This window comes from Glycine max, chromosome 17, assembly GCF_000004515.6.
Source record: "Glycine max cultivar Williams 82 chromosome 17, Glycine_max_v4.0, whole genome shotgun sequence".
Taxonomy (NCBI): Eukaryota; Viridiplantae; Streptophyta; class Magnoliopsida; order Fabales; family Fabaceae; genus Glycine; species Glycine max.
Window position 1 is genome coordinate 7358325 of NC_038253.2, and position 12084 is coordinate 7370408.

A 12084-nucleotide genomic window follows, 5' to 3' on the forward strand; every position below is an offset into this window, starting at 1 on the left:
TTAACAATACTCAAATATAATTTGATTCTTCTATTTTTCTTAATTTACAATTTTAATTAGTTTTTTATTTTAAAATAAATATATTTAATTATCATATTTTTAAAAATTCATAATTTTTCGTTTAATTCTTAATATTACTTACGTTTTATTTATTTTTTAGTCCAATTAAAGAATATATCTAACATATCATAAAAAAATTAATTAACTAAAATATATGACAAGAGAAATAAATATAGGAAAATGGATGATTAAACTAAAATTTGTTAATTTTTTAAAATAAGAAAATTAAATATCTTTATGTGAAATAGAGACACTAAAGTTATATTCAAACCTTAATAAAAATAGGTAAATGTTAATGAGTGATTTAGAGATATTGATTAAGAAATTAAAATAATATATTTTTTATATTGAAATGTATCAAAATGCATCTTTTTGTGATTTTAAATATGTTTTAATATGATTATCAATAAAATATTTCCTCTTTTGATTCCTTAATATTGTGTTTAGATTATATTCAATAAGTTATTTTAGTTAATTTTTAATTTTTTTATTAGTTGAAAACTTGTTTAACTATTCAGTAAATAAATTTTTTTAAATAGATTTGAGCGTTTTAAAAATATTACTTTCCTAGCTTTTAACTTTTAGTTTTTAATATTTTTCTTTTTTTCATTAAAATATTTATTTAATTTCTTTTTTATCTTTTTAAATTTTTATTTTTTATTTTTCAACTACTTTAATAATTAATTTTATCAAATACTTTTGATTTTAATAAGTTAAATTAAAAATTTTTAATTTTTAATTAATTTTGTCGAATATAACTTGGTATACATAAATGAGAAGGAATAAAAGTATGATGAATGAAAAAAACATAAGAGAGTAGAAAATGAAGTTCTTTGATATAGATGAAAAAGAAAAAATAAAATATTTGAATTAAAATGATTAGATTGGTAATAAAAGAAGAAAAAAACAAAAGTTAAGCATTTATATAGTTGAAAATTAAAACAGAAAAGAAAAACTGCAGACAAAACCGCTCCACCACAAACAACTGCACAAGTGATCAAGTGTTTAACAGCATTTTCTTTTTATGTTTAGTTTACTAACGAATCTTCTATCCATAAACTGATAAAAGTCATCCCAAATCGTTGCAAGAGATTAGCAGCTAACTTAAAAACGAAGTAAGCCGAAAGGGAGTACAACTACAATGATCAAAGTCCCACAGAGATTTTAGATTTGCTAGTCATGGGTTCCATGGGCTTATTTTAATGAGGCCCCTTTTTCTTTACACTTCGGACACTTTGTTTAAATAGAATTAAGATGAAAAGAAATAGTATAAAAATAACAGGTTATGCACTGGTATAAAAAGTTTTTAAAAAATGTTATACTATCAATATAAAAGTTTTACAAAATTTTTCAATCACAACTCACAATATATAATAAATTGATTATTAATTTTTAAAATAATTATCTTAAAAAAATTCAAACCATAATTTATGATTAAATGACGGTATAAAATTGATTTACACCATCAATTTTATATTATCAATGCATAAACATTAAACTCTAACTTTTTTATTTGTTTACGTCTCAGAGGAAAAGAAAATGGGAAATTTACCATAAGACCTAGAAGGAAATAGGTTCCTTCCTTTTTTTTATTTACGGGAAAATAGTTTCCTTTCTAAATGTTAAGTAGTAAAAACACCTATAATACCTGTTATTATTCTTTATATTCTCTTCTTGTCACGTTAAATCACTTACATTTCTTTTCTTCCTATCTCTTACTATGTTTGGTTAGCAATCTTTTTCTTATTTCACTGAAATTCAAATGTTTTTATTTTTGTTTGAAGTTAAATGTTTTTATATCATAATAATAATAATAAATAAATGGATAATTTTATATTAAGAAAAAGAATGTAGTGAAAAAATATTTTGTATAGTTTTTTTCACTCATTCAAATATTTTTTTTTCATTTCTTTTCTTACTTTATCCATCCAAGTCATAAATCCTATCTGTACCCCCTTAAACACGGTTGTCTGAGTTTTTTTGGATAAAGTATTCTACAGAAAGTTACATTTGTGTGTTTTTTTTTACCTCTATTCCTTTACACTTAACTATTTTCTATTCCTTTTCTGTTTTTTCTTATGGAATTCCCAATTCACATTTTCCTGTTTTTTTATACAATTGTTATGTTCTTCTTTTTATTAATTTTGCCATCATTTTTCATTTTGACTTCATATCATGTTGTTATTGTTCCTAGATTGGTGTTGATTGTGTGTGTAAACTTATGATGTTAATATTTAAAACAATAGTCATCCCACTATAGAATTTCCAGAGTTAGTAGTTACATTTCGCTATCCAAGATGCAACTATGATTCAAATAACACATTTTTTCTATTCTATTTCTCTTATTTCTACTTTTTTTTTTCCTATTTCTTTCTTTCATATTTCACTCCTAATCCATACAAAGCATTATAAAATAAAATGAATAAATTGGAATCAAGGGAAAGTAGTATAAATTGTTCAAATAATACACTAGGTTGGTCTTTATGACTATGAGTACTGATTAATTTAATTTTCTAATTACAAATGTATTATTTAAAATTAACATCATCGTAGCTATTGATGTTTCATACCTAAATTACAAAAATAAAGATTAAAATGATCAACATTTAATAACTTTAGAAAATAAAATGACTTTTTTTTGTGGTAATTTTAAAGATTAAATTGTCTGGTAATCACAAGATCAAAAGCTAACTCGATGTATTTCAAAAGCTTGAACTTTACGTGCAAGAGTCTACAATTTTACAGGAGATACTGGATTCTTTTCTATTTTTACTCACGGGTGTCATTATCACAATCCTTTCATAAAAAATAAAAACAGAAAATGAACAGGATTCAAACCTGCTGAAACCTCACCCTACTCGAGTAAATATTTCAGACCCCGTTCTCTGCCTTGTTATTGATTCGCTGGTTATAAGCAACGGTCAGCAAAACACAGCCTCATTGTACAGTACTACTTATAAAGCAAAATAGCCAAACAAAGAAAAAAGGAAAATGAAAGGGCACCTACTCTTGTAAGGCAAAATAATTAGAAAGCAAGCAATAATATAAAATACTATCATCAGCAAAATTTGTATTGCAAACAAGACCCCCAGAAAAAGGGTAGCAATAGTATATATAATATAATGCTGGAAATTTATAAGCTAAGGATGAAAGAAAAGTTGATATATATTATAGTTATAGTGATAATTTACTATTAACACATTCCTTCCACAGTTCTATCAACGTAAAGCATCCTTGAAAAACTCCACCTCCGGAAACAATAGCGCATTGGGCTGTGCTTTGAGTCTCTTACCAACTCATCACAGTAATAGATGGATCTACTGCCACCATTTCTTCTCAGACAAAGATATGAGCTGCCAATCAAATTGAAGAAATGTGTTAGCTTCATCCCTATAGTTTTTTAGATGGCAAACATCTTTCTAGTACTAGCAAGCAAAGCTTGTTTTGTGATACCATTTAGTGCATGTTTGGATGGGCATTAATAAAATTAATTTTGGTTGAAATTGATTTTAAAGTGATGTTTGGGTGTTTTATTATAAACTCAAGTTAAGAGTAAAACTTAGTATAATTTTTTTTACCCAACGCAAAAACTACTCAAAGTTGTTTCAACTCAAAATCAATTTTGGGTCCAAAATCAATTATGAAATCTAGTCAAATGTGAAACCAAACATGTAGTGTGTGTTTGGTTTTCATTTGAAGACTCATGTATATCCACGTCCAACCTGAAGCTACATAGAGAAGCTTCTGAATTTCACATAATTAATGCAAGTTTAAAGTGAAAACACGGAACCAACCATGCAGGTAAAAATTTATCTAAAGTCAATTATGGACTTGAAAACAATTCTCTAATGTGAAACCAAACACACACTATAGCTCAAAACAAGTGCATTTCCAATATATAAAAATACACAGTTCAAATATGTTTATGTTTGTTATTCCGTTTATTTACCAATTCACACTTTAGTAGTTAGATGAACTTAATTCAAAGTCAATAAGAAGCTTGCTTCCACAAAATACGGGACCCATCATAAAAATCACAACAATCAGATGTCAGAACCAGAGGAAAGTATTTGATATTTGATATGGAAGTTTGCTACCAGAATGATTAACACAAACAATAACAATCTCCAGCCTGATAGCAGGGTTTCTATTTTAATTGCAATTATATGGGAATATAATGTAGAACCAAGTGCCAAAGGTCATTTTGGGGAAGAAAATGCAAAAATACGTAAAGTGGAAATTTCACTGCTACTATGGAGAATCTACGACTACTTTAACTATAAAGGTTAGTGCATTTGGAGGTCCATACTTCACACAAAAGTAATAATAAAAAATGAAGAGATTGCTAGAAACATAGAATGAACCCAAATCATTGCTAGCATTAAACAATTCTAGGAATTTAAAGCAAAATGGTGTACAGATTATTTTTGTAATATACAAAAAGGAGAGATACAAATGCTAGAGGATAAGAAGTCCTTAAAAACTAAACAAAGAATGAAACGGGGGAAACACAAAGTGATTAAGAACACGATATACATGTAAGTATGAAACACAGCATGCCTATCTCTGTAAATCTACCAAAGATACCTCCTGAAAAGTTCACTAGCAGAACAACACAAAGAGGCTAAGTGAACTACTCGGTTCAAAAATGAACTTGAGCGGCAATACCATAGAGAACTACTCTAGAATTTCTTTCCAACCATATACACAAAACAACTGTAAATAGAGAATAAAGCTAAAGCCATTTAGTGTCTCTATTGGTATCAAAACCTATAAAATTAACACAAGAACTAGAAACCCATGGGGAAAACCTGATCTTCACTAACAAATAATGAAGAGCAAGATACCAAGGTCAGCTTAAGAACATAATACATTATAGAGTAAATTGTACGGGCCTCCCTTGAGGTTTACACTTATTACACCTGATACCCTTCCATTTTTGAACCATAAAGAAAACCCCTTAATTTTTTAGCATTCGTTACACCGACCTCCCCTTAAACATAAATGGCATTAGGAACATTAGTAGAGATGTGTCACCTGAGTTGCACATGATTTTTAATGAAAATTTTTGTCCAAAATGCCATCATCTTCCTCAACTAAACCCCTTGTATCCCCACCCCATTCTCTTCAAGTTACTACTGAAACCAAGCACCAGATTCTCCTAAACCAGAATTCATGTCAAAAGAAAACATTCTGAACCAAAAAATCTACCAAATCAGAAGAAATGAACAACAAAATCATACCGAATCAAAATAATTGAAGCACAAAATCATACCAACACTTTCAACAACAACAACAAAGACTAAAACTTCAGAACCACAAAATCATACCAACACTTTCAACAACAACAAAGACTACAACTTCATCAAAATCAATCTCAAAACAGCAGCAGCAACAACATGGGTCTCACTCTGCGTGATGAAATTGATCAATTACTCCAAGCCCATGTACTAAATTTTCCTCCGTTCAGATTTCAGTTTAATAAAATAAAGAAAGAGTGAAACAAAAAAGGGGGTTTTATTTTAATTTTTTCATTAGAAGTTTTAGTTATTTTAGGAGTGAAAGGAATGATGACAATTGTGTGAGAATATCAGGGAGAGCAACTGGGAAAGGACTTGAGGAATAACTGGAGAGAATTCAACAGTAGTTCAAAAAGAACTTGAATAAAGTTACAATCATCAATCATCAGTTCAAGAATTTTCTTCACCAAACATAGGAGTATGATAAGAGTCTTACAAAATTACCACTTATAGAAACTATGTGTACATTTCTAATTAGGTATTCCAAAAATTTACTAAACATCAGTCAAGACTCAAGGTAGTCAATCACCCTTGTCAGCAACTAACAACATAAACTTCTACAAAGCTATGACCACATTTGAAAAAGAGAAGTAGTTTATTTAACACTGAGACACAATCACAGTTTGTACATGCATGGATAGGCAAAGAGAAACATGCATAATTGCATACTCAAAACAGTGAAAGATCGAAACAATCATTTGCAAATCACCAACCTGACGAGCAACTTGTGCTAGCCGCCGGCTGTCCCTAGATGATTCAGTCATTGTGCAAGATTTCTGAGGCTCCACATGACCATCTTGCTTCTCCCCACACTTTTTCTTTGAACTGGTATTATCTTGAGAGCAATCTACATCATCACAGCTAACAGCCTCCTTCTTACGCTTTCTACAGAATGTGTACTTAAACTTATCACCTGTAGATCGATTAGAAACCTTCTCATCTAAATTGGATACTTTTGGATCCATTTTATCCAGTGACCCATTAGATGCCTCAACATCTTTACAAGCCGGAACCTCCACACTTTCAGCAGACAAACTCTCTTGTCTTGTTAAATCTGATTTATCCAACGGTTCGTTGTCATCTTTAGTTATGTTCCAAATACTGCAAGCTTTAAGAAAGACTTCCCCATTTTCAGTATTGCTATGAGGTCCTGATTGCTCATTCGTTGCAGTTGTGTCCGTCGGTACATCAGCAAAAGGAGACATTAGATCCTTCTGAGCTTCATTTTCACATGTCATAGAAGAACTTACCCTTGAGGGGTCATCATTATCCAATACAAGTGAAGAATCTTTGGCACCAGACAGATGTGATTCTTTATTTGTTTCCTTAACCTGGTTAGAATGTAATCTAGATTTAATAGCGTTCCTTTTCCCAAATTTTATCTTTTTTCTTTGAACTGGAACTTTGACAAGGTCAGCATCTGCTTTCACCACTTTAAGTTCATCTGGTTTCTCCTTTTCAGAAATAGTATCAGCTTTGGCATTAGTTGATACAGTCATTGCTTTACCTTCTTCATGTACACTGACTACCATTTCATTCTGTACATTATCTAAGTTTCCTGAAACAGACATATTTCCATCAAAAAGGCTCCTTTCAAATGCATGTATTCTCTGAGTGCATCCATTTCTGTAGAGCTTGGGCTCTTTCCTCCTAATGACTATGGATGCAAAATCTGGATTATGAATGTAGCAGTTGTTTGTATGATCATGTGACCCACAGAACTTACTGCTATCATTTGATCCATTTACAACTGGATTCCTATTGTCAGAAATAGAGACAGATTCAAACTGTAAACCAGGTGCAGTATATACAGATCCATCATAAGGATCAAGTCTGTTCTCTTGCAGAAAAATTTCCTGAGCTTCAATTTCAGCCCCTGTGTTTTGTTCAACTGGGGGATGCATTTGGTGTTTTGTGACATTCTCCAGCTCAGCCTGGGTTTCTCTCAACTCTGCCCTTAGATCTCTAACTATTTCCTCAGCTTCCTGGAGCTGAGCTTCAAGCTCCTCAATCTTCTTCTGCTGATTCAATGACGTCAGCTCTGCTTCACTGACCTGTAAGATTGCCATTAATCAGACATAGTAGGAGATAAGAGACAAGACAAATGATTTAACTTAGAGCACTCCATTGCTTGGGTGGCATATTAATAACTGTCATGTGAGCATGTGACATGTGCCATAACGGTAGTAATCTCCCAAGGTGCTGATCAAAAAATAAATAAATAAATCTCCCAAGGTTGAAAAGCAATTGCAATATTGCATTTGCTATAAAAGAGTTGAATTTTGGCTAAAAAACTGAAACAATAATACAATGTATATCTCTTTACATGATTCTGCAGCTATGAAACAAGTTTAGCATGCAAAAATATGCAAACATGAAAAGTATCCAGCAATAACTTTTGCCTACAGTCACAAACAACTCAGCTTCATTCTCAAACCAGATGTACGTGTAAATTGGAGAGTTAGGAAATTGCAGAAGTGCCAGTTGATCCCTCTGACACCAAGTCACAAATATATCACATACTTTCTCAAATGTATATTGATTGCATTCCTTTAATGGTCACAACAAATGTCACATAAAAAATATAGTCAATCCTTTTAATTTTTAGCAAGAATTAAACAACCCTTTGTTTCGAAGATGAAAAACACAGTAAGAATCAACAATTGAAAACTTTAAAAGACAACAACGTGACAATTCTGAAGAACTCTTTGGCCAGCGATGTTTAAAATGCCTAACACTGACGATATCAATGGAATCACAGGCTAAACATGAATAATACTTTCATTCAAGCATAACCATTACAAAGGCAACCCACATTTAAGCAATTGTAAGGCATTTCAAGTACTCCACAAAGAAATAAATCCATCTCCATTATCTGAAAAATTCTTTTTTTTCCCTCACACCCATTTGCAAAGAATTTTACATTGAACTCCACATAATGATGCAAGCAATTAGCCAGCAATCTGAACCAACCCAGTGAAACGGGAATCTCAAAACATTCTTAATTGGGTAAGAAAGAACACACACGAAACCAACGTCACAAAGCACAAGTAGGGTAATAAACTATGAATCAAACACACAACAACTCCAAGAAAAAGCAAAAACGAAGCGAAAAGGGGCAAAAAGATATAAGTTTTTTTAAAAAAAAAAACCTCTTTTGGAGACAGTGATTGTCAAACCTTAGAATCGAACTTTTGTTTGAGTCTGAGAAGCATCCGAAGCGCCTCTTCCTTAGTGGAAACAAGTTCCTGCTGAAAGCGCGTGGCTTTCCGCTCCGACACCATGATACGCGCCGCCGCCTCCTTCGCCGTGTTCAGGATGATATCGGCGTAGGCCTTCTTCAACGCCGTCAATTTCTGATCAAAACCGCAAAAGCACAGAATGAAAACCCAAAACACCAAACGCGCCACAAATCAGAAACAGCCCATCTCCATTCCCCCAGAGAAAAAGAAACCGGACCGATGATGTACCCCGTACAAAACAAAAACAACAACAACAGAAAAAGAAAAAGAAAAAGAAAAAACCGCGGTTGGCGGCGGGAGAAGCAGTTGAAAAGGAACGGAACAGAAGAGTTAACCTCGGAGTCCTCCATTGTTGTCTAACGCATCCGATAGTGGGTGTTGTATGGTTCGGTTTTAAGACAAAAAAGAAGAACACGGAAAGAAGTGAAAGAAATGATGGGGTGGGAGTTTGAGTTTGTTTCTGTTTTTTTTTTCTTTCTTTCTTCCTTGTCTGCTAACAGTGGGAGGGAGCTGTGTGTGTCTGTTAGGAAGTGAGGGCTGGAATGACCAGATTGCCCTCCGCGTAATAACATTAGAATTTAACCACGTCGCAATCAGAAACCGTAACACGGGAGAGGGGCCCGCTGTTCGCTTCGCTTCTCTTCTCCCGTTTTATTATTTTCCACAGTGGGCCCCTGTCCTCTGCTCTGCTCCACCACCTCCATCTCAGATTGCTAAGGTAGACCCATCCATCAAACTAGGGGACTTAAACGCCCACGTTTTTGGTTTTAGGCACCCGCTTCAATGCAAAATCCATGTTTTCTTCTTATCGAATACGTTTTTAATTTCAACTATAAAATAGTAATTATTTTACCAACTTACTATTTATTGGAATTTGGTGAAGCTAACCATTCAATTAAATGGAAGAATTTTAGGTATAATAAGATAAAATTATTTAAAATTTTCTTATACTTAAACAACAAGAAAATATTTTTTTCTTATATTTGAGAATAAAAAAATAAGTCTAAACACTACATTTCATGTGGTTATCTGACTAACTCAACTTAAATTTCACCTCTAGTCTCAAAGCTGCTCACTTATTATTATTTGTTTTCATATTTATATTAGACGGTTATAAAAAAGAAAAAAAAAGGTATATTTTAGTTTTAAGAAAGTCACATTTCCTTATTCAACAAACTTTTTTTATTCTCGTGAAGAAAGAATAAGAAAGTTAGATTCTCATGTAATGGGATAAGTTTTATTGTAAAAACTGTAATATATCCTCACCATGTAGTATCTAGTATCATTGTCATGTATAATTCTTAGAAAATATTTAAAAATTCCCAATGATTTTTAGTTATTAATCATAAATGTTTTCTTAAAATATTTCAAAACATCATTCCCATCATTATATTTTTAGCATGTAATATGAAATCATGCAACAAATGCCTCTTTAGATTATCAATGTAGTTAATTTGATTGGAATTCGACTCTATTTTTTTCAAGTAATATTAGTTTGAGCCTTAAGCAAAACTAATAAATACATTGTATTCTATTAATCTCATAGTGACAAAAATTGTTCCCTTATACTGCAATGAGCGAATTATTCCATTATGAAAGTTATTAATTAGCGTATATTTTAAATATTGTGTGGGTTAATTAATAAATATTTTTAAAAAATAATATAAAAAGAAAATTATGTATTGATTTGCACCTTGACATAGGAAAATATTTAATCATTACATGCAACAAATGAAAATTATTGAAAATAAAAAAAAATATAAGTTTCACTTATTATTTAATGAGTCTCACACATAATTTTATATTTTAATAAATTTTGATTAACAATGAAAATCTATTGTTAACCCTCTTTATCTTAAAATTAGGAAAGTGAATATTCTCTTATAGTATTACCAAAACATGATATTATACCCTTTAATAAATCTTATTAATGTCATATGTTTCTATTATAAACTAAAAGTTTAAAAGAATAAAAAGTGTACCCTAAAAAAAATAAGTAAAATTATTACACTTGATCATTTTTTTTCACCGGAGATGATCTTTTCCTTTTTATTGTTGGATAAAAAACACCTTTTATTTTTAAATCAAGTTGGACCAACTTTCAAATTTCTCCTTTACATGATTTCTCTCACTTAAGATGGTGACTTCCTATTTAGGTTAAGTTTTTCATCCTAACATCTATATATAAACCTAATATCATAATCTTAACAGAAAAAATTAAGGGTAAATGAATGTGTAATTCATTCACTGACAAATGCATCCCTCAAAATGAAAATACAAAATTTAGTCACCGAAAATGTAAAACATACGACTAATATATATGGCATTAATAAAATACTCTACCTGACATAGAGAGACGAATTTCTCACTAAAATGATGTTTAATGTGGTCGTCTCTAATTGACAGCATAAGGACATATTTGTCATATAATATTTTTTTACTTTTCATCTTACACTTCATCGACAAATACGTCCCTAAAAGATAAAAATACAAAATTTAATCTCCGAAAGTGTAAAAAATGCGACAAATATTAATAGTAAATTTTAACTCATTATTATAATTTTGAAAAATTTATAATGATTGTGACAAAATATTATCAATGGAAGTGAACTTTTATTACTTTGGCAAATTCTTCTTACTCTTCTTCAATTACAAAAAAAAAAATCAATCATTTAGTTGTTAACTCTCAAATAAATGCTATCAAAACAAAAAAAATACTTTAAAATGATAGGAAAATCTCTGTTTTTGTTTAATCAAACACTATTTATTTATTTGTTTGTTATAATTTTTTCATAATAAAATATGAATGTCTACTAGTATATGCAATGACATCAAATTACAAATTATAATAAAAATTTGTTGATTTTTAAATTATTATTTTTATATCATACACAATTATTTTTTATTAACTGATCATTTTAAAAATCATAACCTAAAAAAATCATTTCAAGGAGGAGAATATTTTTTACAAATTAAAAGTGTCATTCTAATTGTAATTTTTCCTAAAAATTATCCATGGATCTAATTTAACTATAATGCTTTTACAATAAACATTTTTTTTTATACTTAAACCTTTCATCAAGCATGAGAGTATAAAAAAGTTATTTACGAGTTTATAAAACTAATATTCTTTTTTCTTTTAGACTCAATTTAATTTATGAGTTTGTTAAAAAAAATTGTCGCAATATAAAATTTTTTCAAATTATAATAATTAGTCACAATCTATTATTAATGTCCAAATATATTTGTCACACTTTTTACACTTTCGGGAACTAAATTTTATATTTTCATATTTCAGAGATGCATTTGTCAGGGGAATGGGAAAATGAAAAGTAAAAAAAAAATAGTATATAATAAATATGCCCCTATGCTGACAATTCGATATGATAACGTTGATAATAATTTCAGTGACAAATTCGTCCTTCTGTGTCACGTAGACTATTTTATTAACGATGACTGAAACAACCAAATATATTTATCGT

General features: G+C 30.2%; 1 protein-coding gene across 2 annotated transcripts; it reads right to left on the bottom strand.

The window, feature by feature from the left end:
• Window positions 1–3207: 3207 nt before the first annotated feature.
• LOC100797926 (uncharacterized) lies at window positions 3208–9251 on the bottom strand. Of its 2 annotated transcripts, none has more exons than XM_041011129.1 (4): window positions 8885–9251; window positions 8540–8716; window positions 6074–7414; window positions 3208–3413 (listed from the first exon to the last, which is right to left on the bottom strand). In XM_041011129.1, exons 2-4 carry the CDS (start codon window positions 8642–8644, stop codon window positions 3378–3380), a joined length of 1482 nt encoding a protein of 493 aa, XP_040867063.1. In that variant the 5' UTR covers window positions 8645–8716; window positions 8885–9251; the 3' UTR covers window positions 3208–3377. The 2 variants fall into 2 exon arrangements, with proteins under 2 accessions (XP_040867063.1, XP_006600661.1); XM_006600598.4 differs by having other exon boundaries at window positions 8938–9247.
• Window positions 9252–12084: the final 2833 nt, after the last annotated feature.